Here is a 27,763-nt window from a genome sequence, read left to right as displayed (position 1 = left end):
GGTACCTCTAATATAAGATTAGAAACATATTTTAAAAAATATATGGTTCGAGTATTTCCTAATATTTATACGGCTTTTTAGGTGACATCTAAGACTATATTTTTTTTTTGTTGACTTCTAAGACTATATTTGTTTATAGAGAAAGAATATTAGAACATAAAATTATGTTTAGTAAATAAAATATAAATAAAATTTTACGTTTAGAGATATTGAATTAATATATATTGTATTTATTTTGATAAAAATAATATAAAAATATTAATAAAAAATATATTTTTTATTATTTTTGTTAATTTTTAGTATAATAATTTTTATTATTATATTTTTTCTAATTTTTTTGAATGAAAAAAATAAAAATAAATTAAATTTTTATAATTTATTACCAAATAAAATATAAAAATATTAATTTTTGTATCTCTATTTTTTACATCTTATTTTTAATATTTTATCTTATCATATTTTCAAAATTAAATACGGTCTAAGGCATTAAACCTATTTGATTAGATTTTTATTGATGAAAAAACTGGACATATTATTGTGTCATTTGTAGGGATGGCAATACCACTCGAACTCACGGATACCTATTTCGCTCCTATCCGTTCGGAGCGGGTTTTTAGTGAGGCGGGTTCTTACCTATACCCGTCCCGCTATATATATAATATATATAAAATAATTAGTAAATGATTAATAATATTGTATTATATTTAAATTTTTATTTTAATTTATGTTATGTATGTGATAATAGTTATATAAATTTTAAAATTTAATTTTATATATTAAATTTTAATAATTATAATGACGGATAGAAACGGAACAAATATCCACAAAAACAGATTAAGATTCAATATTTTATTACTCACAAATAAAAATAGAATAAATTTTATACCAATTATTATACAACAGAATAAGATCGGATAGAATAAAAACCCGCGCCAACCTACCTGTTGCCACCCTAGTCATTTGTGTGCATAGATATGTCAAAACTTTCCATAGGGACAATGACGGACTGCTATTGCAAATGCATATGTCGGCTACTTTTCGCGCTGGTTCAATTGACATTTCACAAATCACAATTCATTTTTAAGGAATGACTAATTTTTCATAAATTACAAAATTCAACATATAGATTTAAAACTAGTTTAGCACATTCAAAGTAAATAATAAAAATAAAATTGAAAATTTTATCTAATGCATTGACTGATAAATCAGAAGTTTAATGAAAATTAAGATAGAATTAATCAGCAAAAATATAAAGAAAACAAAGATTAATAGTTTAATTAATCTGATACATTCATTAATTAAGTATTTAAGTATGTTCTGTTAATTCATTGTTTATAGAATAAATATATTATTTTAATTGATATCATATACATAATTAAATATTTATATCAAATACATTTTTTATAATTATACATCAAAATCAAACTCAAAATATTAAAAATTTCAATGAATCAAGAATATGACTCTTTAATCTTTATAATTATCATAAGTTTGAACATTAGAGTTAGCTTTTGAAATTAACTTAATTATAATAATTACTGAAATAAATAATTTAAAAAATATTTACCGAAATAAATATTTCTCTTTTTTTAACCAAATATAGAAGACTCGGATCCACAACCTCTTAATTGAGTATGTAGAGACTATGCTATTTGAACTATTACTCATTAGCAATAAATATCCCTCTATTATCTCATTTATAAGATAATTTTGCATGTATCTCGTTTACACTGTAAACAAGATACACGTATTTTTAAAAAAATTGAAAATAATAAAAATATTAATATTATCAATAATCCAAACTTTTAGCATGTAATTAGTATATAAAAAAGTTGGTAGGAGAGAATAAAATGAATATGTTTAATCAATTAGTACTAAAAAGGTTGATGGGAGAGTGGGAAGAGAATTGAAATGATTATCTCCCACTATCCACGTGAGATAACCCTTTCAATTCTCTACACCACTATCCCATCAATATCTCTTAACAATTGTCAAACGATTATTTTTATTTTTCAAATTTAAATCAATCAAATTAGATCATAATTTAATTTGAAACTTTTTAAAATGGATATGTTTGATCAATTAATACTCAAAAAGAGTACATAAACAATTTTAGTTTAAATTATATTATCCAATTAAATTGATTTAAATTTAAAAAATAAAAATAACAGTTTAGGAGAAATTAATGAAATAGTGGGAAGAGAATTAAATTATGATCTAATTGGATTGATTTAAATTTGAAAAATAAAAATAACCGTTTGTCAATTATTAGGAGAAATTGATGAGAATAGTGGAGAGAGAATTGAAACGATTATCGATAGTGGGAGATAACGATAACCGTTTCAATTCTCTTCCACTGTCCTATCAATTTTTTTATTACTAATTGATCAAACATATTTATTTTAATTTATTCTACCAACTTTTTTATGTACTAATTGCATGTTAAAAGTTTGGAATATTTATAATATTAGTATTTTTTATCATTTTTAATTTTTTTAAAAATACATGTCGTGATATACACCTATAGTGCCACATGTCTTATCTCATTTATTCTGTAAACGAAATATATACAAAATTATCTCATTAATACTATAAACAAAAAAAATATTTATTTTGATAAATATTTTTTAAATTTTTTATTTTAATAATTATTATATTTATTTAATTTATAAAAATAAAAGATCCTGCTATTAGATAGTACTCAACAATCAACAGCTACCAAATATACAGGAAAGATGCATCCCCATTGTACCCTCTTTTGTAGATCGGCTAGAGAAGATAACCGCCACATCATGTTGCCATCAGCATCTTTTCATTTATCTTTTACATTAATTAATAGAGTTTAGTGTTCTATTTTAACTTTATTAGCTTTTATTACGCTAAATTTAATAGTAGTTGGAAAAAAAAATAAATTTTTGATCTTTTAATTTATACATATTTAAATTTTAAAAATTTTAAAATATATTTAAATTTTTTATTTTTTTTAAAATTTAGATATATTAATTCTTTATATTTATTTGGATTTATCAAATTCAACCCAAAAATTAAATGTAATTTTCATTGTAACGACTTAATTAATACAAATGTACACTTAAGAGAATTTTTAAAATTAAACAAATTAAATTTAAAAATCGAAATATCCAAATTTTAGAAAGTTCAAAAACTTAAATATAATTTTAAATTTTAAAAAATTTAAATATTACAGACCCAAAAATCAGAGATAAATTTATCTTTTTCTCTAATAGTTAAGAACTTAAGATAATAAACTCATGTTACCAAATAGTATGCCATTAAAGTCACCAAAAATAGTATGCCATTAAGATTTAATTCGAATGAGTTGACCATGTGTAAAAAATTATTTTGTCGCTCAATTATGCACTATTTTATTAACTACAAATTCAGTTTAAAAAGCTATACATTTAACGTAATATTTTTAAAAAACATTTTATAATACTAAAATTAATTACCAAATTAATATGTAATTATATATATTTATATATATTAATTTTTATAACTTTTAATTAAATAGTCAATCATAAGAATAATCAAATTTATATATAATAAAATAATAATAAAATATTTATATATTAAATATATATTTTTATATACAATTGATAATTGACTCTGTATATATAACATTATTAAATAATAATTAAATAATATATAATAATTTTAAAATCACCAATCGCTCAATCCCTTAATCAAAAGGGTTAAAATTTCTTAAGAAAAAATATATATAATAATTGAAAGTTATATTCTTTAACTTAACATTTATATTTATAATTATATACTTATTATATTTAATATTAGGTATTTCTTCTAGTAATAATTAATGATGTTAAAAAAACATAATACAACTTCCAAGTTCCAACTATCTATAATTCTATAGTTCTCAAAGTATGTCCCAAATATTTTTTATTTCTTAAATGGATGACTATTGCGGCAAAAGAATTAATCACCTAGATTGAATGGAAGAAAGGATAAGTTATCCAATAAAATAATATTAAGTTGATAATGGAAAAGTAAAAGCAAATGGAAAGAAAATATCTACAATAATGTGAAAGGCAATGAGCAAAGCATGAGAGGCAACTGTATACAAAACAAACAAGTTTGGTTGCTCATGTCATGCATTATATGAGTGAGTGAAAGACTGCCCTTTCATTTTCATTTTTTCATAAGGGAATAATACTAGTACTACTCATTACTCACATTCACAACTCTTCATTCACCAACCAACCATGGCTTCTTCTTCAACCAGGATCTCCAGGCTTCTCTCTCGCTCCTCCGCCTCTCTCTTTTCGCGAGGTATACTTGCTTCTTTTCCCCCTTCAAATTTTTTTACGCTGTAAATTCAAAGCTCGTCGTTTTTGTTATTGTTTGTGTTTTTGCCCCATCATTTTCAACAAACAAAAAATGATAACTTTTTCTTGCCATTTGATTCCCTATCGAAATTGGCTTACTGGGTTTGTTTTCATTAATGATGATAAAGATCGCCGCAAAATTTAATAGGAGCTTGGTGAAAATAAACACGTGTGGCAAAAATGGGGGAAAAGGGTGGAAAGAGAGAGAGTTCATTGATTGCTTTGTCCCTTTCATCAACCACCACCACCACCACTATTCCGATGATTCCTATGTTTTTTCTTTGTCCACTGTACTTTTCAGTTTTAGTACTGTATCTGGGTCTATGGGGTGTAACATTCTGAAGGCTACAACTCATTAACTCATCTTCATGGCATTTATTTCAGCTTTGTCATAAATAAATAAGGGTTGGTGTTTTTTGATTTGGGATTTTCAATAAAAAGTTTTACTTTTTAGGCCTTACAAAGGCGTTGACCTTTTTGTTTTGGATGTTTGGAACGAAAATGGAAATCTTTCAGGTGGGAAGGGTTACCTTGGTGCAGGATTCAGCAGATATAGCACTGCCACTGCCCTTGAAGAAGAACCAATTAAACCAGCAGTGCAAGTAGAACACACCCAACTCCTGATTGGTGGGAAATTCGTTGATGCTCTTTCTGGTGAGCTTTCCAATATTTTTTGGTGTTTGTTGTTGATCTTGTTTTTTCCACTATAGTTGGACATGAAAATCATAAAGTTTGCATCTTTTACTGCCAAGAAGAAAAAAAGTGTTTTGAAGTTTTTTTGTGAGGGGTATCTTACCATAGTGTTGGGGTTCCTCTTTGGTATCAGGTAAAACTTTTCCAACCTTGGATCCAAGAACAGGGGAAGTGATTGCTCATGTTGCTGAGGGTCACTCTGAAGATGTTGATAGAGCAGTTGCAGCCGCAAGAAAGGCATTTGATCAAGGGCCATGGCCTAAGATGACAGCCTATGTAATTCATACCATTGGACCTTTATTTTGTTCTTTTTATGAGTATATAATCTTTGTATGATTATCCGCTTAAAATTCCTTTATGTTTACTTTGATTTTGTATAGGAAAGGCAAAGGATATTGTTGCGAGCTGCCGATCTGCTTGAGAAGCACAATGATGAGCTTGCAGCACTTGAGACCTGGGATAATGGGAAGCCATATGAACAATCTGCTCAGATTGAAATCCCAATGCTTGTTCGCCTTTTCCGGTACTATGCTGGTAAGTAACTTGAGGGATTCAGAAATTGCTCTTCCTCCTTTCATTTTATGAGCAACAATGCTAAAATTTGTTAATCTTGATGTTCTCCAGGTTGGGCAGATAAGATCCATGGTATGACAGTTCCGGCTGATGGGCAATATCATGTGCAAACATTGCACGAACCGATCGGTGTTGCTGGTCAGATCATTCCCTGGAATTTCCCTCTTCTCATGTTTGCTTGGAAGGTTGGACCGGCATTGGCCTGTGGCAATACAATTGTTCTCAAAACCGCTGAGCAGACACCATTGTCTGCTTTGTACGCAGCAAAACTATTTCATGAGGTGGGCCATATTCTCTATAAATGGAACCATGCTCATTTACTGGTTTGGAAGATATAAAGAGGCGTAGTTTAAATTAAAATAGCTTTGATGATCAATCTTTCTTCCAAATTTATAATCTGTTTGGCAGGCTGGACTTCCTGAAGGTGTTTTGAATGTGGTATCAGGCTTTGGTCCCACTGCTGGCGCTGCTCTTGCAAGTCACATGGATGTGGATAAGGTGCCAAGATATTTTAATTCTGCAGTGGCATTAGATTCGTTTTATCGATGTCTTTGTTACTAAAATAAGTTTCTTCTGTAGTCAACTAGATGCCAAGAATATACTTCAGACCATGTCCCCTGTAGTCTCATGAAACTCTATAACAAATTTCATTGCAATTAAATTTTCAATTTCAATGTTTAGTACTTGATTTTTACCCCATCTAATTATTGGACATCTAGACATGATAATGTCTTCATAGCCTGAATTTTGGACAATTGCTTCCTTCGCAGCTTGCCTTTACTGGTTCTACTGATACCGGGAAAGTTGTCCTTGAGCTAGCGGCTAGAAGCAATCTTAAGCCAGTAACTTTGGAGCTTGGTGGAAAATCTCCTTTTATTGTATGTGAGGATGCTGATGTAGATCAGGCGGTCGAGCTAGCACACTTTGCCTTATTCTTTAATCAGGTATATTTATAAATATAGAATTCTTGCGACAAAAATAATTATCTTTCCATAGGATTAAGCAGATTTTGATTGGTTCTCTTTAAAAAATCCAGGGACAATGTTGCTGTGCTGGGTCTAGGACATATGTACATGAACGTGTATATGACGAGTTTGTAGAGAAAGCAAAGGCTCGTGCTTTGAAACGTATTGTTGGTGATCCATTCAAGAGTGGAATAGAGCAAGGTCCTCAGGTAAAATTTCAAAGAATCCTTTTCATAAAACCTCGTGCTTGTGCTTAGTGCTTTTTTCCGAACTGTTCTTTTTATTGTGTGAAATAGTGACAATTTGTTATCAATTATATGCTAAGTTAACTCAAGTGCCAATTACTGATGAATGGAAAAGTCTTAAATGTTTTAGTGATTGCAATGTTATATACTTGATGCTTCTGAGTATAGAAATGCACATAGAATGCTACATTGCTGCCAATTTCATATTCCATTGTTTCAAGATGCGAGTCGTTTGAAATGCGTGGCTATACTGATGATTTCATTTATGATAACAACCATCAGATTGATTCTGAACAATTTGAGAAGATACTGAAGTATATCAGATCCGGCGTTCAAAGTGGAGCTACACTCGAAACCGGGGGAGATAGACTTGGCAGCAAGGGCTTCTATGTTCAGCCTACCGTCTTCTCAAATGTTGAGGTATACCATCTTGTAGTTGCTCTTCCATCTTATAAGTGGAGGCTGAAGTACAACAATTTTAGTGTCATTAATTGTATTTCGTTACAATGAACAGGATGGCATGCTGATTGCAAAGGAAGAAATATTTGGCCCGGTGCAATCCATACTAAAATTCAAGTAATGCGTCTTATTCTCTTGATATAATGTTAAAGTTTGTTTCTTGGACTAATATGTGTGTTAATAATCTCAGGGACCTCGATGAGGTTATTGAAAGAGCGAACAACACGCGGTATGGACTGGCGGCAGGGGTGTTCACGAAGAACATAGACACGGCGAACACGCTGACGAGAGCGTTGAGAGTTGGAACAGTTTGGGTGAACTGCTTTGACACATTTGATGCAGCAATTCCATTTGGTGGTTACAAGATGAGTGGGCAGGGAAGGGAAAAGGGAGAGTACAGCCTCAAGAATTACTTGCAAGTCAAGGCAGTTGTTACCCCTTTGAAGAACCCTGCATGGCTTTAGGCATTTGCCATTACTATTTACTATTATACATCAATAAATAGGAGGAACTCCAATCATGATGATAATGAAAAATTTTCTTGGGTTTTTTTGCTTTGTACACATGTGACATTGTTTGTTTATGATTTGTAAGTTGTCACTACTCTCTAGTCTTCTATCTCTATCCTTTCTCCCTAGAATTCTTCCACAATGTAATAAAAAAGAGAGAGATTTTCAGTTGTTGCCTTGATGGGGATGGTCCATAATGTCAAAAGTGTGACTAAGAATATTATTTATAATTAAATATAAAAGAGATACGTATGAAACAAATACTATTCTATTGAATGTAGATAAGAGAGTCAGAGTAGTGGGAGCCTCGTAAGTTGAGCCCTGGCGGCACAGTTACTGCCATTTCTTTGTCGCTTTCTGTGTTGATACAGCCTCCACGTGTATTTTGTCTTTTTCCTCACTTAAATTTATAAATTATTTTTTGTAATTTCAATTTATTTTTCCTTTATCTTTTTAACACCACAACAAAAAAGGTCAACAACATGAAATGTTCCGAAACAACAAATCATCCAACCTTACTCATGTCTCATCTAAAATAACAAGTACACCTCCATTAACTGGTTGAAATTAAACTACGAAACGCCGCCTCCTCTCCTTCATTCTTCGCCTCATACTCTGTCGTTACTCCTACAAGTCTTATGTATTTTAATTTTTTTTAGGAATATTAAGTATTTCTATTTTATTTATATTTTATGTCACTTCTTTATTTAACATCTTAAACCTTCTACTCCATAATAAATCTCTCACCACTCGTCCACTTGTTTTTAAATTTTTTCTTGAAATTACTTTAACTCTGAAGTTGCTGATTTTAGTGACTTCTCCAAAATAAGCTGTCAAACGGTCAAACCTTTCAGTATTAAATTTAAGTGAACATTTAAATTCAGTTAATTTTACGTAAAGTTAATAATTGAGAGTTATTAAAAAAATTAATTAAATAATTTAACAACTCTCAACTATCACTTTCATATAAAGTTAATTATACTTCAGTTTTCGGCTTAAGTTTAAGGAGTACACTCTCTCTCTTAGTATTTTTTATTTTTTGGTGCGCTCTCTCTAGTAGTAGTAGTATTTTTTTTTTTGGTCATGTAGTAGTAGTAGTAGTAGTATAACGGAGTAGTTTCCCCCTTTTCTCTTGTTTATTACATTTGGGCTGTCATGCGGATAGGTCCAACTCAAGCATTGGGCTTTCGACCCAAAAGAAAAAGTGTCTTATTTTTGTATTGTTTGAGTTTTGGTAAGTCAAGAAAATAACTTCTGCCCAAGAAACTTGTGGTGGACTGGAACTATGTAAACCAATAAAAGAAAAATGAAGGAAAAGAAAAATATAAAAAGGACTATTCATGACAAAAAAAAAAAAACACAGAAAGGACTGTTAGATTTTCTTTTTTGTGTTTTTTACTCAATCAGATAACCGAACTCTGTTATTAAGAAGGCGACTACGCTGAAGGCGACTACTGACACAAAAAAAAAAAGCAACTACTAAACCAACTTGGGTTAGTCGGATAGTCAGCTCACTCGCTTTGTTTAAGCAAATATCGAGAGTTTGAATCCCGCACAATATATATTATTTTGCGATACTAGAAAAATGTATACACAAAAGAATTTCTCCAAAAGATAACATGAAAGATAATAAGAGGTCTCAAAATCTCTAATCTCTATTTTAAGACTTGTGTCCCACATGGCTATATGCTATGAGAGTGACTAGCCATCTCTGGCTGGTCTAGGCTGTGTTTACTGCTGCCGATTGCCGAAGGTTCCAAGGAAGGAGAAAAAAAAAAAGGTTTCTATTTAGTGTTTATACTCTTTGTCTACTTTTTTCTTTCATCTTTTAAAGTTTGATATTAAAATAATTTTAAAGTTGTTATTGAAATCTGCAATTCTCAACGTTCTATTCGGATGGATCTACCCCTGTGCTGGGCACATGCCACATGGTATGCACCCAATATATCATTACAAGTCACAGCAACATGCTTTTTTAAGGATCTATATTATAAATAAATAAATATAAGAATAATGTTATATACATTATTTTAGTGTATATATAAAAAAGAGACAACGTTTATATTTTAAAAAAGAATCAAATTTAACTTTTCAATCCCTTAACAGTTAACATGTGCCTTTATAAAAGTTAGAAACACATAACCCAAAACGGCCATACTGTATTTTTCTGAATTGGTAACATATTCTGTGCATGTTTTCTTATCATTAGGGGACCAACATTTTGATGTGATCACATGGGTAGTTGGGTATGTGAACCATATCAAAATTCAATGTAAGGTAAAAATGGCAATAGAGTTTACTATTAATTAGCTAGTATATTATTAAGTCCCCAAAAGTGCTTTCTGTGTCTGATTAACTAGTAATTATAATTTGGTATTGAAGACTTTTACCTTTCATAAGTAGAAGAAGGAAAGAAACTACAAGAAAGTTAACATCATTTCACAACTATGTGAAGAAACTTGATGCGAGTGTATAAATATATGAAGTATTGTTATTGTAGATACATACATAAAATTACATGCATTATACATTGACTTGACCATATTGAATGTTCTATTGAAACCACAACATTACTATTATTCCCCATTCCCCACTCAGGTGAAGAAAAATAATAAAAAAAAATGAAAAAGTATAAGTATGAGAAAAAAGAATAGTTAAAAATATTTATGTTTTTAGTGGCATTCTGGTGGCATGACTTTATATCTGTTCTTGTCAGTACAATAGGAGTAAAACATGAGCTTCTTTCTAGCCCAATCAAGTGCTGCCATCTGTTGTGGGGATAGCTTGGTAAATTGAGGTCCGTTAACAGGGTCTAGACCAGAAGAAGGGGTGGATTTAGAGCATGCTAATGGGTCAGAAGTGCAGCCAGCGAGTTGCATCTCTGAGAATGAAACAACAAATGGTGCATACTTGTAATCAACAGGGTATTTTCCACCATGTGTGGCCCATTCTGAACCATCCCATATTGTTGCATACACCGACATCGGTTTTGATGGGAAAACAGACCCGTGTATGAATTCTCTCACTGGAATGTTGTCCACTAGGAACCTACATAAATTCAAATTACAATTCTTTTCACAACTACTCCACTTGTATAATATTAATATTGAAAAACATAGGTACGCAATGAGAATACTAAATTATGTGAACAATAGATATGTCGGATGTTCAATTTAATAAGTATGTAGATGATTATGTTTATTATTTTTAAATAGATGATTATTTCTTTTGATTTGATTTATTCATGCACAGTTAACAATGACTTGATGTTCAAGTCACTAGGTGTGCATATGGTTATCCTAATATTTTACAAAAATTATTCTCTACTTAACAAAACCTAATTAATATATCAATTTAATTTTAAAATTAAAAAATAATTTGTGTCTTTTGTTTTTATCTTTTTTTCAAGAATATTTTTAATATTTAGTTACATTTAAAATTATCTCTAGACTTTAATTTTATGTAAAATGTCAAGGACAAAATTGAAAATTAATAATAAGAGTAATTTTGACATAAATCGAAAAAATTAAGGATAAAATTGAATTAATAGAAAACGTTAAGAATAAAATTGGTCGAAGTATTTTTAAAAATAATCGCAATCATTAAGAATAAAAAATATATTTTATCTAAATTTTATTTTACTGCTACTATAGTATAAAAAATTTTTAATAATGACATTTAATTAGATTCACTTAAAGAAAAGTATGTTTGATAGAGATTTACGTGAAGTAAATTTTATGTGAAGTTGATAATTAAGAATGATTAGATAATTTAATATATTTAATTAAATTATTATTCACTAATTTTTAATTATTAATTTCAATGACTTTTCATAAGATTCTACCAAAATTTTTTTTTTTAGGAAAAAATTTATGTATACTAGTGAAAAATGATTTACACGTCATCCAAGATGATTTGTTATACCAAAAACTCTAGAAGCTATATGAGATTACTCTGTTTTGGTGAAGGAGATGATTCGTGATTAAGGTTCTTACACTGTATGATAACTGTTCCACAAGATGCTATAGTAATGGTACTGCTTTGTTGGGTCGAACCAGAAGTAGAACTTTTCTTCTCTTCCAGTGCTCACGCTTCCATTGGCATACACATTTGTTTGGATAACCCAATCGTTCCTCTTGTCATGCCCAAGAAGTTCGATATCAATCTCATCATGGTTATGAGGGAATTTATCTGCATTAGACAACTGGTATATACGACACTTTATCTAGTTAGTTTCACAATGATTTTCTGTTAATTATAAACTAATATCTAAGCTTTGACTAATTATAGTCTTAGATATATTATTAGGTAGCTTACATAGAAGGCAACTACAACTCCAGATGATATACCAGCTGGTAATTTGATTGCAGCACTGAAGAATCCATAGTAGTAACTGCTTTTGGACACTAATCCGGAGCCTGCAATAGAAGAATTGATTATTATATAATACTAGCGGCTGAACAGGCACGAACGGACGCACCTGAGAGTTTGTCGAGAGCCAGAGTGGCCATGGTCCCATTAGCAAGAAGCTTGACATTGGAGGCCCCAAAAGCATTAGAAAAAGCAGGATCAATTGGGACACGAGGGAAGGAATTAGTCAAGGGTGTCACAGTTGGAGCTGTGAAGGGCCTAGTGCGTGAAGAAACCACGTTTGCTAATAAGATTATTAAGAGAGGTGAGAAGAGAAGCTTGAGTTGCCAAATTAGTGCCATGTCTAGTAGTGTATTATGAGTAGAAAAATGTGGCCTATATATTGGGGTGTGGTGGTGATGGTGGCTTAATACTTAATCTATTTTGCTTAGTTGTTTTGTAGCTGGCTATTATTTTTGGTTAAGTGGCTATTTTATATGTATATGTTTGGGGTTTGTTAATAAGTGATCTGATTTGGATGGTAAAGGCAATGTATCAAAAGGAGTCATGTGAGTATGATTTCCTTAGGTTTGGGCGTTTGGCAGGGTTGTTGCTCTGTAGGGTTGGCCTTAAAGTTAGGGGGAGCATGGAAATCGGGTGAGACATCTTGTTTAATGTTTGATGGGCACCCTCACTCCTAGTCTCACCCGCATGCTTGTTATTTCTTACATAAAAACTAAAAACTAAATAAAAATATTAGTAGTTTTTTTTTTTCAATAAATTATTGTATGTACAAGGATTAAATTTAAATTCTAATATAATAGACAAGTAAACTGATTACTTGGTTAATCTAAATTGGTCAAAATTATTTAGTAGTTAATGTTTTTTTTTTTATTTGTCTTGTATTTAAGTTAATACTAATCAATTATATGTTATTTTGGCTAAAAATGTTGGTATTTTAGTATTTGGCAGAAAAATATTATTTGTGCCCAATTTTAATGTAAGAAAAATATTATTTGTGCCCAATTTTAATGTAAGAAATGGTTTATATTAATAAAACTGATAGTAATAACAACCGATATAAGAGCTTGTTTGGATAAATTTTTAAGAAAAGATCTTTTTTTGAGTTATTTTTTTTAAAAGATCTTATAGAAAAATAAAAGTAATTTTATGTTGGGATATCTCATACAAAAAGATCTTTTTATCTATCAATTATGTTTGGATATAACGATATAAAAGTACTTATTTATTTATTTATTACATGAAAAACATCATTTTTTTAAGAAAAAAAGATCTTTTAAAAAAAGATGTAAATTACAGCTTCTAAATTTTTTTTTATTTTTCTAGTATTTTTATTTTTACTACTAAAAATTTGCCAAACATACTAAAAAATAAAAAAAATCTCTTTTTATTAATTTTTTTATCAAAATAATAGCATCCAAATAAATACTAAGCCTTTTTCCTTGCTAGAGTAATGTATAAGCAATAAAAAGGGATATTAAGGAGTTGTTTGTAAGTAAGTTTTGTAAGCATTTCGATGGTATAATCGTATAGTTGATCAATATTTTGGAACTTTTTTTTTCTTTTTCTTATTTAATGAAAAATAAAAGTTATTGACATTTGATTAAAGGAGTATATCTCTTTCATTCGATTATTGATATTTGAACGAGTGATCTCCACCTATTAATAAAAGTTATGAAATATATATGCTATGATATTCATTTTCAATATAGGAGTTTTAGGTGGGAATAATAATGTGCGTTTATATTAAGTATTTTTATTAAAACAAAGAAATTTTTTTTTTTTTTATTTAAATGAACATACAGTTTCAAAGAATTGTACATTGACTACATTGAGAAAAATGAATGGAAAGAGGTCCATAATTTGACTTAAGTTGGATAAAGACTTTATAGGCGCAGTGGATGGAGTTCCCAATTTCCCATTCTTGTAATGGGAGCTGTGATCCGATTGGAAGCAACTCATTCATGATTCAACTTCAAAGCGTGTACGTACGTCTTGATTCCATTGCTAATCATTTTTTGCATTTCAATCAATCATAATCACTTTTTCCTTCTAACTCGTCATTACAAAATAATTTATTTTTCATTTTGTTAGTTAAGGATTTGGATCTTAGTAAACTTGTAGGATTTTTTTTTCTTTTACGAGTGGAATTCGAATAAGAAAAATTCTTATGTGCTTTAAAAGGAAATTAAACATTTTAACATATATTATTTGTTTTTTTGACATGTTAGTAATGTAAATTTATGGCTTTTATTTTAAATCAAATTTTTTAAAATTTAAATTTAATTAAATTCGTATCCATTGAGTCGTACGTAGTGGCCCATCAAATTTACATATCTGAAATTGAATTAAATTGAATTGTCATGGCATACAATGATAAAAATGATTCTTTCAGTCCAAAAATCCAGCAATATATAAATGCCCTGGTGATTCCAAACTGGGTAGTTGGTAGGTAAATAAACAGTTAAATAAATAACTCGAGAGAATCAAATGAGGGATCCATGAGCTTTGATTAATTAATTTAATGATATATGGTGCTAATGACTAATAAGTAACGAGGAATGATTTGCATTGCATGGTTAGTGAGAGAACAAAAAATGTCAAAGTATCTTTATGTCTGAAAGTGACCAAATCTGACAGGAGTGACTTAGCTGGCATGCAGAGGAATCTGATACGACTTAAAGACTGAACAGTCTAACAAGCTTGAATTGATTCAGCCATGAATTCCTTCGTTCTCTTAAATAAATATCATACATTTAAATTTTGTCTTGTATATATAATAATTTATGTATAAATTTTTAAATAAAATTTAAATTTATACTAAATTAATTTTTAATTTATAAAATAAAAATACTGAAAATAACAAAATACTACACAATTATACATATATTTTATGCAAAATATTATCCTTTTAGTAACTTCTTGTTATTAAAATAAAAATTTAATTAACATACGTTCTAAAAATATATAATAAATTTATTATTAATAAAAAATTTTAAATATTTTTATTTAATAAATATATTAATAATTTTATTTTTTTATGTTTTTAATTATTTTTTTATTTTAAAAATTTAATATATATCTTTTAGATATAAATTAAATAAATCCTTAAAATAAAAAATATTTTAGTACTTGTATTTTTAATAAATAATTATTATTTTATACATTTATCTAGAAATAGATTAAAATTATAAATTTAAAAAGTTTTTATTAAAAATATAAAATATTTAAATTTTTAATATATTTATTTTATATTTATTAAATAACAAAATATAAATTTTTTTATGATAAATTTATCATGTATTCTTAAAATATATGTTAACTAAATTCTTTTTTTATATACTGAAAATTTTTTAAAATAATAATAAATAATGGAAGAGGTTGCAAAGTTGCAATAATGTTGCATGCATCCCATTAAGGGAAAAGGACATTGTGAGTTGAAGGCGGTGGTAATGGTGTTATATGCTGATTTATGGCACGCCCAATTTACTTTTCTTTTCTCTTCTCTCCTCTCCTGCACTCAATTGCTGACTCGGTCATAAAGAGCTAAAACCAAAGAAAAAAACAAGCTAAAGATGGAGATGGAGATGAAATCCAATAGGATGGCGCATTTTCAATTATTATTATTAGACAATTTATTTATTTTTATTAAATGTAAAGCGCACTCTATTATTATTATATTTATTTTATTTTATTTTTTCTATTAAAAAAAAACAATCTTAACTCTTTATTTGACTCATACAAGTATACAGCACATCTATATAAATAATGTATGTGTTTTTAAAGAGAGAAACACAATAATATATTCTAAAAAAATAATCTTACTAGGGAAAATTAAAATATTTACTAAAAAAATTATAATTTTGATTTTTTTTATTTTCAAATATATATTTAGCCTGAATGGAGAAATATTCCTAAACTAATTAAAGGCGGCGAATAATTGGAAGAAAAATAAAAAGGTCACAACCCATCACACACAATATTATTGATAGCATGGACAAAAAAGTGTGCAAGTTGGGCCAGCTTGCATATATATATATAAAGGGGGAAGGGTTGAAGTCTCCATCACCTGTATGTTGGTGTCACCCATTGGAGTTTAGTGTTATTATGATCAGTCTCAACTTGATCTTTATCCATGTTGAAAGCTATGTTTGAGCTATAGCTCAATTCTAAAATTTCATGGTTTTTTTTTATCATTGATATTTTAAGATTTGAAGAATGTTAGAAGAGAGTAGAATTTATTATTTTTAGTCAAGTAGTTAATTAATAATATTTAAAAGTATTGACAAAAAAAATATAATATTAAACTACTGAACTAAAAATATTGAATTATTAGTTAAAATTATTGATCAATATAACATAAAATTACAGTCTCTTGAATATTTTTCTAAAAATTTTTATTCAAGATCATATCAAGTATTTTTTAGATGAAATCAAACATTAATAATAGGAGTTTATTTAGAGCATAAACTAAATTTATTATTAATAAAAAAATTTAATATTATTATTTTAATAAATATATTAAAAATTAATTTTTTTTTTAATTTTCTCAATTGATAGCTTTAACATATTAATTAAATCTTTAAAAATAGATTTCCCGTGTGTCTATAAATAGGTAATTTGGCATAGGTATTAGTCAATTTTTCATTACGCAATAAAATGTGACAGTTGAAATTATCATTTTGGTTCGATACAGGACTATGATAGTATGATGTAGACTTCTCTATAAATTAGGTTTGCATGAGGTATTATTAAATTTTATATTTTTGGACTGTTTTGTTTCCTTCTTTCTTTGGACTAATATCCTTCGTCACTTGTTATGATAGTATTGATACTGTATACATACTGTATCAATCGAAGAATAAATAGTTAGGAAATGATATGTGATCTGAATTGTAAAATAAATATATACAGTGTTTAATTTATTTTTAATGTATATTTTATACATCAAAATATATTTAATACAGATAGTTGATTTAGTATACACGTAAAGTAGTTATTTAAAATAGATTCGGTTTAATTGGATTTCAGATATGCAAGTTAGAGATATGGATATGATTTGCAAAATATGTGGGTTGATTTAATTTGGATATTATTGCTATTGTTAATATTTGGATTTATTTTAAGGCGATTTAATCTTGAGGAACAAATCATTTGCGATAAGATAAGATATGTTTTAATATAATTAAATATCAACTATTTTAGATCCTATTTAGGATTTTTTTTATGCCTACATAAATAGTGAAACTGCCCTATAGACCAAGTAGTTTTCACAATTCAAGAAGAATGAGAGAGGATTTACTTTTGTTTGTTTATGTCTGACAATCAATTTATGTTCTTCTTCAAGTAAAATATGTGATCTGCTTTTGTTTGTTTGTATGTTATTTTCAATTTTAAGAACATGTTTTTCTTTCCTTGATCATATATTCTAGATAATGTAATAGAGTGTGATTATTATGATGATGAGATATGTAGTGCCTTTTCTAGACTATGCAACACTTTTGCTATAGAGGGCCTTTGTTCCTTGAGCCCTATGCAAGACAAAGCTAGCTTCAGTATGATGCCAAATGCTTCTACAGAATACTCTCCATTGAGTTTAGGGTCTGCAAATTCTGAAATATCGCCGCCTCTAGCAGAATCTTTGGCCTGAAAAAGCAAATCCATGGATGAATTAGGGTAAATGTTAGTTTGGTACTTATAGATCTAGTTTGTCGGATACACATCCTAGGATCATAAAAAATGTCAAAGGTAATTTAGTGTTAAAATTGCTAAGTACACTATTTTAGTCTTTACAATTTTAGTCCTTGAAATTTTTGTGTGGGCCATTTTATTTTTTGGTTAGTAAATCATCAATCAACTGTTATACTAAATTACTGATATTATGATTTCTCACCATTTTACTTAGTGACATTGGTCTGTGAAAATTGCTGTGAAGGAGCCTTTGTCCTGATAGAAGTTGCAACAACACTATGCCAAAGCTGTAAACATCTCCAGAGGCATTCACATGGTGATTTGTCCGATACTCAGGATCTATATAGCCAAATGTTCCTCTCACTTCGGAGCTCACATAGGATTGATCCACATCCATAACCTTGGACAACCCGAAGTCTGAAAGTTTTGCTTGAAAATTGGCATCAAGAAGAATGTTTGCTGGCTGATCATAAACCATACATTACAAAGAAATGTGATTTCTATTTGACTAGCTTCTTTCTTAAGATTCAATGGACTTAAAATCCCAGATAAGATTGTATACCTTTATATCACGGTGAACAATGCAGCCACCTGGGTAGTTTTGTAGAAACTTGAGGCCTCTTGCACTATCAACAGCAATCTCTAGTCTTTGAATCCATGAAAGAACTTTATCATAGTCTGTCACAGTTAACTAATCAGTTCAAGAACTTGTATGGACAGAGGAAGCTTAGAAGGAAAAGTAAGTACCAAATAGCCAATGTGACAGGCTTCCATTGCAGCACAGTTCATAGACTAGGAAGCATTCAGATTCATTGTTTTCGCAGTATCCGAGCAGCGTAACAAGGTTCGGATGTTTAACATGGGAAAGGCTTTTCACTTCTCTAACAAATGTTTCCATGTAACTTCCATTGGTAATATGCTTCACTGCAACATGTAGACCATTGGAGAGTATACCTTTGTACACTTTCCCTGGAATTGAAACAAAAAATCAGAAATGGAGAATCTTTTTATTTCATGTTACAGGTTTTATGATTCATGAATAATATTATTATCTCAGCTTGATATGAACATGACTGTTATCATTTTCCTTGTCATCATTGTGTAGTTTATGGTACAATTCCTATGAAGACAGCTTTCTTTTCTAACTTAATCTGATCATAAATGTAAATACAGAAAACTAACATCAACATTGTTAATCAAACTCTTGAACTTGTATATTATTTACCTGATGATATCAAATCCCATATATCTCAAGGCATATTCTTACCTGCCGAACCTTGGCCAATGAAATTCGCGGCGCTGAGATTGTTAGTTGCTACATAAACATCCTTCAAAGTTATTTTAACTGATGCTGAATCCTCATAAACTGAATTACATCATATCATGGTGTCAAATAAGAGATAAGGAAATAAATGTTTCAGGACCATAAAAGAAAATTTAAAAGGCTCTTTTTTCATGAGTACCTTCTAGTAATGTGGGAGTTGTAGCACCTCTTTTTCTTCTGACAAAAAATGCAAGTGCTGCAAGAAGTACTACTACTGTGACTCCAGTTAAAGCAAAGGCTAGAATCTTGAGACCTGTAGTCATCATATTCTTTTACATAATCTATTATGAATCTGAGAGAATTTATGTCTCACATGTTATAAGGCTGAAACTATATACCTGGCTTAGCATTGCCCCCCTTTGCTTGAATTTCTTGCTTATCTGTGAGAGGTTCATCAACATGCATATTAAGTCTATAAACATCTGTTGTTTGAGTTTTATAATTGAATTAGTTTGTTCTTTCTAGTGTTACCCTTAGGCCTTACTATAATGATCTCCATTAACTTGTAATAACTATTTTTACAATTTACTTATAATAACTATTATGTAATTTTAATGAATTTTTAATATGTATACTAAAATCTTAAAAGACACTAAAATCTTATCTCCATATAGTTTAAGACCTCACCTTCAGAAATGGTGTTCCCCCCTATACATTTATAAACTTTCTGAATGGATTCTCTATCATAAACTTTGATGCTTGTCATTGAGATAAGAACAGCAAACCTACAAACATCATCACTGAAACTCTCTGATTCTGATTCCTTTGTATCCTCTGATCTTACAACTATATCCTCCCATGATTTCAAGCATGAACTGCAGTTTCCATTTGGCTTGTCATTCATACAATCTTCATCTAATCTCCTTAAATTTTCACCAAGCTTCTTGGTGACATCCATAACAGTGTAATCAGAGCAACCGCCAGCTCCCCTTGTCAACTTCTTGACCCCGCCGCAGAGGTTAAAATTCTTCGCCGGCACGAAGCAGTTTTCTTGCTCTGAGGGGTTCAAAAATATCTTTCCAGTTTTGTTGGCATGAAGCCCCAAGGCATATAGATAATCATCAAAAAGTGGTTGACAACAAGTATTGATGAATCCTCCCCAACTATGATGTTCACAGTTTGAGTTACTCAAGGTTGAAGAGTATTGAATGTTAAGGACACAATTGCTGCTGGCAGAATAAGTTTGAGAACACAAAAGAATAAAGGTATTGAATAAAAGCATGAACTCTTTCCATTGAAACATAATTATTACATTAGAGCTTGAGAAATCTAACATGGTCTGCATGTTGATTTCGATGTAAACAATAAATGGTTACTAAACTATGAAAATGTCAAACATTATGACACTTTTTAGATGAAACCAATATATATAAGATAGGGATATGAAAGAATATACAAATGATTAATACAAGTAGTAGATAGGCTACCTTGGAGTTGGAGTTATGTGAACTTGAAGGCATGAGAATTGAGCAAATGGCTTCAAGGTGGTCCTTATTGTCATTTTCCTCTCTTCAGCAAAAAATTATGTAGTTTTCAACCTACCGCTTCTAATGAATTGCCGTGCATTTGGAATTTATGTATGTAACATTTCTATTTTCAGCTACGCGTGTGCTTGTTACATTTCCATATAGGATAATAGGAACAAGAAATGCCGGTTGTTTCATGCATTGGAAGCAAAAAAAAAAAAAAGATTTAAGCAAGAATAATTCTAAACTATTGTTTTTTATCATGAAAGACTAAGGACGAATAATTCTAACCATCAAATATTGGATTAATTTAATAAAATCACCCAAAACATTCGATAAAACTAGTAATCTATTGGATAGCTTTGTCAAGTTAATTCAATCTTTGATGGATATTTAGTTTACTTCTTTTATAGTTAAATTGTCAACATTGAACTTTTTTTTTTTTTGTTTACCCAAACGGTATCCTCCAATCCGACAGGTTAAGGACTAATGCTCCATTTAAGGCTCTGCCGCTGGCCAATGGGTTGCTGCATGCACAAGGCGCGGTTCGAACTCCCGACACTTGTTTAAGCAGACGAGTGAGCTGACCACTCGACAAACCCAAATTGGTTCAACATTGAACTATTTAATGCAATGCATATCTACATTTTTATTATTATTTTTATATCTTCATACGAATAAGTGAATAGCCACCATATTCAGAATGACAAAAACACACAACAAAAATCCATCCACAAATTTTTAATTCTTTTACCTTCTCCATTTCCAGACTATTCTCTACTCTACTCTACACTGATGGCTAAAGAATATCATTTTACAAAATATGAATAGTGATTGCACTATTCTCTTCTCTACTCTACTCTACTCTACTATTACATATTCTGTTCCACGTTCTCAACTTCTCATCTCCAAAGCTATCAACACAAGTCCGAGTAACGTTCAAAGCAAAATTAGACAACTCAAATTGTTTATGATCAGAGAGTGTAATCATTATGAAGTTAGGGTGACACCCCTTTCTTTCATGCAGCCAAGGACTATATACTGTTCACTGTTCACTACTTCACTTGACAAACAAAATAAAAACGGCCAACACCGAAGTTCTAACTTTTACACTATTCTCAACATGACAAAAAGTGCAGCCTTCTCATTAAAGGAAACGAATTTATCCAAAAGCCTAATTGAATCTTGGATCAGTATTCAGTACAGACGGAAAAAATTACATTAAATTGTTTATGGCTAACCGGTCATGCAATTAATTTACAATTTAGGATGAAGACATGGGGACGGTGGTAAAAATCTCAATCCAGCAGAACTCTAAACTTAAAATCCTGAGAGAAATCATCATTTCGTCCTCAAAGCAAGCCCCGTCTCTACCTTCTTAATTTCAAAGATAAGCATCCTCCACATCTTGAGAACAAACATTTCAGCTTCTTCATCTAAAATTATTTGAAGACGTTCTAGCATCTGGGATGCTTTCACATGTTCTTGTGTACTGGAAACAATGTAATCTATCAATGTATTTTCTTCTTCCCCCAAAAACTCTTTGATCTTCTTTGAAATCCACGGTCTCATTCTATCGTGCAACTGATGCTGAAAAATAAGATATTAAGTCAACAGTTTGGAGCACAATGAACTTTTCTTTTTTCTTATCGGCTACACAACACAAAGACAAACCACCAAAATATAAATGACAATAAAAATGCAAGAAATTTTTAAACTCAATCAGCACAAAAATTTCAATCCCAAAAAATATTGTCTAGGACTCCTCTATCCATAGTCAATACTCCATAGTACATCCATTGTGCACTCTATCCAGTTATTAATGTTTTGCAATTCTTAAAAACATGCACAAAATAGACTATGAAGAATAGGTTATGGTGTTCCTTCTAAACGTATTGTGGTAAGTTATTTGTAAAATCATTCTACAGAATCTTCATAACTTTTAAAAGTTTCAACACTTTTCATATGGTGCCCCCAATAACGATGCCAAAAATATACTCTAACAGAAACCAGAATATGTTCAACCTTTCTTCCCACACCAAAACCCGCCCCTACCACCCCTAAAAATAGGGCTTGTACCCATCTTCTATCCAGCACCATATGGGAAAGAGGTAAAACAAACATCTTCCAGATATATCGAGCAAGTAGTCGCACAAGTCCAAATGCATCCACAGTTAAGAATCACATACCTTGTCATACACTGCCCAGTTTATCTCATACGAGAACAGTTCCTCCTTGGTCTTTGGAATCATATCAATTAACTGTTTTGCATCCAAGAGTCTCTTGTTATCCGAGGTCTTTACTTTGTCCAATCCATGATCTCGATCTCTGTCACGGTCAGTTTTCTCCTTGTGGTCATCTCTGTTGTGGGTGCCATCTTCATCACTCCTGTCCCTGTCTCGGTGATTAGACTTCTCACTTGAACGCTTACTTCTATCTCGTTCTCCATCAAGCTTCTCTTCTTTGAGATTAGCACTGGATATACGCTTTGCAAATTCTGCAGCAGCAGCCAAATTTGGAGGTGTTGGCCCAGCGGCAGTAGGTTGAACAGCTTGCAGTTCCTCAGTTGAATAATCAATTGGAACCAAAGGCCTCATTTTTTTGTCCTTGTGTGCATCATCATCCTCCTCCTCATGGAAAACAGAAGGGACAGTTGTTCTTTTTCCGGACCCAACTAGACCAAATCCCAACTTCTTTGCAGGAGCATTTGCACTTGATCGTGCATCATTTTCTGAGACAGATGCCATGGCTGATTCATCATTCATAGCGTTTAGTGAATTGACATCACCTGCCATGTAAAGCATCCGATTGTTAATACAACGAGAGAGTAAAAGAAATAACAGAGAATAAGGCTTATAAAAATTACCTATATGGCCTTCATGATTATAATCAACTGCATTATTGTGTTCTGTAACAACATTTTTTACTTCATTGGCAGCCTCTTCAGTAGCCATGGCTTTTTCACCGCCATTTATAGAATGGTCAGATAACAGTTTCAGTGCATCTCTCTGCTGTTGCCGTTGCTGATCCTCCTCTGCCTTCTTCTTGGCCTCGGCAATTTCTTCCTCTTCTCTTTGTCTGTCAACCAAGTCGTCTTCCTTTTCACGCAATCTCTTCTTTCTCTTCTCCTCTAATACACTTCTACGCCACCGCTTCCTTGAATCGTCGTCCTCATCTTCTTCATCATATAGTATCTCCTTTCTCCGTTTGCGTTCTCTTTCTTTTTCCTTGTCTTTTTCATACTGGCGCTCTTTCTCTTTCTCCCTTTCTCGATACTCCCACTCTTTCAAACATGATTCATACTGACGCTCAGCATCCTCAATCCTCCTTCTTTGTTCCCTTTCTTTCCTAATACGTTCCCTCTCTGCTTCTCGTTCATATCTTTCAAGCTCCCTGTCCTTTTCCCGTTTTAGTTCCCTATCTCGGTCCCTCTCTCTGCTTCTCCTGTCATGCCTTCTATCAGGGGTCTCAGGCTTATCATGTTCACTAGTTTGTTTGATGTCACTGTTTGCATCTTTTTCAGTTTTATCTTCATTTCCTTCTACAAAAATTGAACAGTAATCTCCTGATAAATTTTTCAGAAGGGAGGGAAAAGCAATAAAAGAAAGAACTGCAGAGGACAATGTATCTCATTGATATAATATGATCTCGACATATCAAAAGAAATAGATAATGCGACTTTTGTCTACAATAAATCTCACCATTCCTCCCCATAGCCTCATCAGAATCTCCATCTCTTGTTTTAGCTGGTTGTTCTGAAGTTATTGCAGAGCCATCACCAGGCGTCTGTGCAGGCGGTGGAGGCAAAGGTCTTGTTTTCAACCTCTCCTCTATCATGTTCGTAATCTTTTCCAAAGCCTCTCGATCAGCTTCCCTATCATCATCAGTGACAATGCCGAAGGTAGCAAAATCAAGGGATTCCTTGTTATGTGAATCACTATCCTCTTTCTTTGAGTCCTCGGCATCAGATTTCCCACCACCATCAGAAGGTTGTGCACCTTCATCATCTTTTTCAGCACCTGCTACCTGGGTTTCTTTTTTCTTTGAATCTTCAGTTTTTTTCGCAACATACCGCTTCAGATGTTCTTTCGTAGTTTCATTGATGTTCAGCTGTCAACCAAATATAAAAGGATGCATGGCTCAGATATAGAACCAATCAGAAAAAGAAAATGGAGAATAGTAATGCACAAGTTCAGTTTTTTTTAGAGAACCACAGCTCTTGTCAAAGCAAAAGGATTGCAGGAACAATTGTATAATGACAAATAAAATACCCAGTTAACCCTTTATCATTCATAGTGACAGACAATTTCAAGTAATTTGATAACAAGATTAATGTAAACACAACAGCAAAAGAAAGAAGTGCTATGAAAATGAAGATATACCATTAGCTCTTGCCCATCAATATTTAATTTAGTAAGAAGACGCAAGGCACGAAGAACCCCTTCATCAGTCTCAAACTCACAAAAGCCAAAGCTTTTAGGCGTTCCATTCGATAAATCCTGAGGACGTTTCCAGCTCTTAACTGGTCCACATAACTTCAGAGAAAGAAAACTGTCTTAATAAATGTTGTATACCAAAAAAAAATATAAAAAAAACCTCCACTCCCCAGACACAAGGACAAAATAGTCACAACTTACCTGAAGAATAGAAAGCATGAAATCATTTTCCACAGTAGGTGCAATCTTGCCAACATAAACCGTGATTTGTGGCTTCTCAGCTGGAGTAACACTAGGAGCAACCACAGGTCTGACAACAGGAGGAATAATAGGGCGAACTGGAGGTACCCCTGCAACAGGGGGACGTGATACCGGGAGAACATTAACCGCTCCAGGTACTCGAGGAGGATATACAGGACGAACCATAGTTCCATATGGAGGAGGATAACGAGGCATTCCTGTACAGATATACAAAAACATCTATGCAAATATATTAGAAAGGGTCATAAATGGATCTGCATTATAACCTAATCAATACAACACTAAGGATATATGTGGAAAAATGCGACAAGAACAATGGAATGCTGTTACCACACATCAAAAGCATAATAGAGATGGCAGCACAGCCAACAATCACCAGCTGAAATGACAACCTGAAGAAAACATTAAGAAATACTATCGAGTTTGAAATTTACGGTTATGTAGAAAGCACTTACCTTTTCTAGATCACTTGTAATATAGTGGGCTTCTCAAACTATCCCATCAACCAAAGCACATGTGTGACATGAGACTATCCTCGTCTCATGTACGCTTGGTTTAAATAAGAAGAAATTCTAGTTGAATTCTAAGTTTTTCTTTTAACTCGCAGCATTAAAAATGGGAAATGAAAGTGCAATAGAGGAAAGATAGAGAATTGAAAAGATTGCAATACCTTAGCACACAAGGCCAACGTGCATTCAGTTGCAAACATGGTCGACTTCTGGAATTCATAAAACCATTGAAGGGAAAGTACTCTTACAACTAGCACAAAGTAGCCTACTAAAATGAGCATGACACAACCATATATTATTTACATCGACAGAAGAACAAATATTATTTTCCCATTGTGAGTATCACTCTTTGTAAACTTTCATTTCCAATTTTAGTAAAAGACAAAGCAAGAAACCTGGCAAACACGTGCATACCAAATTTAAACGAGTTGTACTGTTGTAGATGTAGGTCTGTAAGCAATATGAAGCCTCCCAACCTTTCTCACCGAATTCAATCAAGAGAGTCAAGACACTGTAGGAGAAAACATCCTGTCATCGATACCCCTTTCTCGACCAACAACAACTTTTCTTAATCCCTCCCCAATTCATCTGAAACAAACTCCTCCCACACTACGAAATCCTGAATTATTATAAGATGTACCAGTAAAAAAAAAGGTTTTCTTTTCCTTGTCTTTTGCTGAAACAGTCAACAGCCTCCTTACATTTCAAAGTGCTAGTAAAGTACTACTAACTATCAATCTTAACGCAAGCAAAAACATATCACATTGACATCAACGATTCGGAACAAGCACTAAATGCACAAACACGCATAATCACAAAATATCAACAACAAAAATAATAATAATTGAGCAATTAACAATAATAAGCAGTTGAACTATGGAAGCAACAAAACCCACCAGCGGGAGGTACAGCCGTTTGAGGAGCACCCGGGATGGCGGCGTAACCGTTTGGCATCGCGTAGGGCGGTCTCAGGGTTGGGATGGCGGGCTGGCCGGGAGGAACCTGATACGACATCATTGGCTGCATGTGCGGCACAGACACCGGAACCGCAACGCCACCGGCAGCAGAGGCGACGCCGGGAGCCATTGCAGCCGCAGAGCTAACACCAGGAGGTGGAATCGACGGATTCTGGTAGGCAAGGCTCGGCGGAGCGGCGCCTCCGGATGGATTTGGCAACGGGGAGAAGTGCGGTGCCTGAGGAGGCAGCGGCCGGAAGGAGGGGGCGGCGGGAGGCGCGAAGGGAGGTCCAGCGGAGACCTGAGGCGGCACGTAGGAGAAGGTGGGATGGTGCTGCTGCAACGGCGGCGCGGGCGGTGGCGCGGAGAGCAGAGTGGGATTGGGATTAGGGTTTGCGGGAGCTGGAGATTGAGATAGGGATGTGGATGGTGGAGCTGGATCAGGTTGTGATTCAGTGTGCTGGGGTTTGGGTTCTAGGGTTACGGCGGGAGAGGAGGCGGGATCCGCCATGGAAAAGAGAAGAAGAAGAATAAGATTAAGATTGTAAGGGTTGGTTACGTGAATTGTGTTTGGAATTCAGTTATTATTGGTTTTCAATGTTAGTGGTGGTGAAATTGCTGTGTGCCGTGCCGTGCCCTAGGTAGAGGTTTAGTTAAAAGCTGTCGAGGGTTATGTTGGGAGCGAATTTGTGATCTGCTGCTTCGCGGCGTTCACAAATCACAATGACGAGGTTTCGCTCAGGAGTGCTTCATGCTTTTATTGCTGATCAACGAGCGAGGGAATAAGAATGCCTTTGGTGGGTGCTCCCCTAGTTGATTCACTCTCTTTTAAATTACTTTTTAAGTAATATTTTTTTTGTGACTACTTTTAAAGTAATATGGTATACTATTATTAGGGATTTTTTATTTTTATAAATTAAATAAATGTAATAATTACTAAAATA

General features: G+C 32.0%; 4 protein-coding genes across 10 annotated transcripts; 1 reads left to right on the top strand and 3 right to left on the bottom strand.

The window, feature by feature from the left end:
- The first annotated feature begins 4,072 nt into the window (after window positions 1-4,072).
- LOC130968952 (benzaldehyde dehydrogenase, mitochondrial) lies at window positions 4,073-7,986 on the top strand. Its single transcript, XM_057894473.1, has 11 exons — window positions 4,073-4,305; window positions 4,878-5,015; window positions 5,188-5,330; window positions 5,435-5,588; window positions 5,679-5,908; window positions 6,036-6,125; window positions 6,398-6,571; window positions 6,664-6,801; window positions 7,120-7,257; window positions 7,352-7,413; window positions 7,487-7,986. The coding sequence occupies exons 1-11, from the start codon at window positions 4,239-4,241 to the stop codon at window positions 7,758-7,760; spliced, it is 1,608 nt and encodes a 535-aa protein (XP_057750456.1). The 5' UTR covers window positions 4,073-4,238; the 3' UTR covers window positions 7,761-7,986.
- Window positions 7,987-10,229: 2,243 nt separating this feature from the next.
- LOC130970547 (probable xyloglucan endotransglucosylase/hydrolase protein 33) lies at window positions 10,230-12,792 on the bottom strand. Its single transcript, XM_057896664.1, has 4 exons — window positions 12,286-12,792; window positions 12,123-12,223; window positions 11,801-12,009; window positions 10,230-10,853 (listed from the first exon to the last, which is right to left on the bottom strand). The coding sequence occupies exons 1-4, from the start codon at window positions 12,515-12,517 to the stop codon at window positions 10,478-10,480; spliced, it is 918 nt and encodes a 305-aa protein (XP_057752647.1). The 5' UTR covers window positions 12,518-12,792; the 3' UTR covers window positions 10,230-10,477.
- A 4,686-nt stretch (window positions 12,793-17,478) lies between these two features.
- Window positions 17,479-20,708, bottom strand: LOC130970546 (probable serine/threonine-protein kinase PBL1). The gene is made up of 9 exons (XM_057896663.1): window positions 20,619-20,708; window positions 19,819-20,357; window positions 19,530-19,571; window positions 19,331-19,444; window positions 19,135-19,233; window positions 18,615-18,836; window positions 18,430-18,545; window positions 18,070-18,330; window positions 17,479-17,822 (listed from the first exon to the last, which is right to left on the bottom strand). Exons 1-9 carry the CDS (start codon window positions 20,690-20,692, stop codon window positions 17,631-17,633), a joined length of 1,659 nt encoding a protein of 552 aa, XP_057752646.1. The 5' UTR covers window positions 20,693-20,708; the 3' UTR covers window positions 17,479-17,630.
- A 1,073-nt stretch (window positions 20,709-21,781) lies between these two features.
- Window positions 21,782-27,531, bottom strand: LOC130966518 (RNA-binding motif protein 25). Of its 7 annotated transcripts, none has more exons than XM_057891333.1 (8): window positions 26,760-26,999; window positions 26,278-26,374; window positions 25,295-26,072; window positions 25,040-25,192; window positions 24,359-24,767; window positions 23,524-24,198; window positions 22,847-23,445; window positions 21,782-22,247 (listed from the first exon to the last, which is right to left on the bottom strand). In XM_057891333.1, exons 3-8 carry the CDS (start codon window positions 25,571-25,573, stop codon window positions 21,999-22,001), a joined length of 2,364 nt encoding a protein of 787 aa, XP_057747316.1. In that variant the 5' UTR covers window positions 25,574-26,072; window positions 26,278-26,374; window positions 26,760-26,999; the 3' UTR covers window positions 21,782-21,998. The 7 variants fall into 7 exon arrangements, with proteins under 7 accessions (XP_057747316.1, XP_057747314.1, XP_057747318.1 ...); XM_057891331.1 differs by having other exon boundaries at window positions 26,278-26,482; window positions 26,760-26,994; XM_057891335.1 differs by lacking the exon at window positions 26,760-26,999 and having other exon boundaries at window positions 25,295-25,903; window positions 26,025-26,072; window positions 26,278-26,464.
- Between the last annotated feature and the right edge of the window lie 232 nt (window positions 27,532-27,763).

Source organism: Arachis stenosperma, chromosome 3, assembly GCF_014773155.1.
Source record: "Arachis stenosperma cultivar V10309 chromosome 3, arast.V10309.gnm1.PFL2, whole genome shotgun sequence".
Taxonomy (NCBI): domain Eukaryota; kingdom Viridiplantae; phylum Streptophyta; class Magnoliopsida; order Fabales; family Fabaceae; genus Arachis; species Arachis stenosperma.
Note: the sequence above shows the minus strand (reverse complement) of the source record. Positions and strands in the feature narration are given on the sequence as shown.

Bases quoted from the DNA above. Each gene is read 5' to 3' on its own strand.
- LOC130968952 (XM_057894473.1), top strand. From the start codon at position 4,239: ATGGCTTCTTCTTCAACCAGGATCTCCAGGCTTCTCTCTCGCTCCTCC. The intron at 6,126-6,397 runs GTGCCAAGATAT...CTTCCTTCGCAG, and splicing joins GTCACATGGATGTGGATAAG to CTTGCCTTTACTGGTTCTAC. The intron at 7,414-7,486 runs GTAATGCGTCTT...TAATAATCTCAG, and splicing joins CAATCCATACTAAAATTCAA to GGACCTCGATGAGGTTATTG.
- LOC130970547 (XM_057896664.1), bottom strand. From the start codon at position 12,517: ATGGCACTAATTTGGCAACTCAAGCTTCTCTTCTCACCTCTCTTAATA. The intron at 12,224-12,285 runs GTGCGTCCGTTC...CTTCTATTGCAG, and splicing joins GGCTCTCGACAAACTCTCAG to GCTCCGGATTAGTGTCCAAA. The intron at 10,854-11,800 runs GTAAGAACCTTA...GAATTTATGTAG, and splicing joins TGGAACAGTTATCATACAGT to GTTCCTAGTGGACAACATTC.
- LOC130970546 (XM_057896663.1), bottom strand. From the start codon at position 20,692: ATGACAATAAGGACCACCTTGAAGCCATTTGCTCAATTCTCATGCCTT. The intron at 18,837-19,134 runs GTAAGAATATGC...TTTCAATTCCAG, and splicing joins CATTGGCCAAGGTTCGGCAG to GGAAAGTGTACAAAGGTATA. The intron at 18,331-18,429 runs GTATACAATCTT...GTTTATGATCAG, and splicing joins TTGTTCACCGTGATATAAAG to CCAGCAAACATTCTTCTTGA.
- LOC130966518 (XM_057891330.1), bottom strand. From the start codon at position 27,330: ATGGCGGATCCCGCCTCCTCTCCCGCCGTAACCCTAGAACCCAAACCC. The intron at 25,552-26,759 runs GTGGGTTTTGTT...ATATCTGTACAG, and splicing joins AACGGCTGTACCTCCCGCTG to GAATGCCTCGTTATCCTCCT. The intron at 23,446-23,523 runs GTAATTTTTATA...TTTACATGGCAG, and splicing joins TAATCATGAAGGCCATATAG to GTGATGTCAATTCACTAAAC.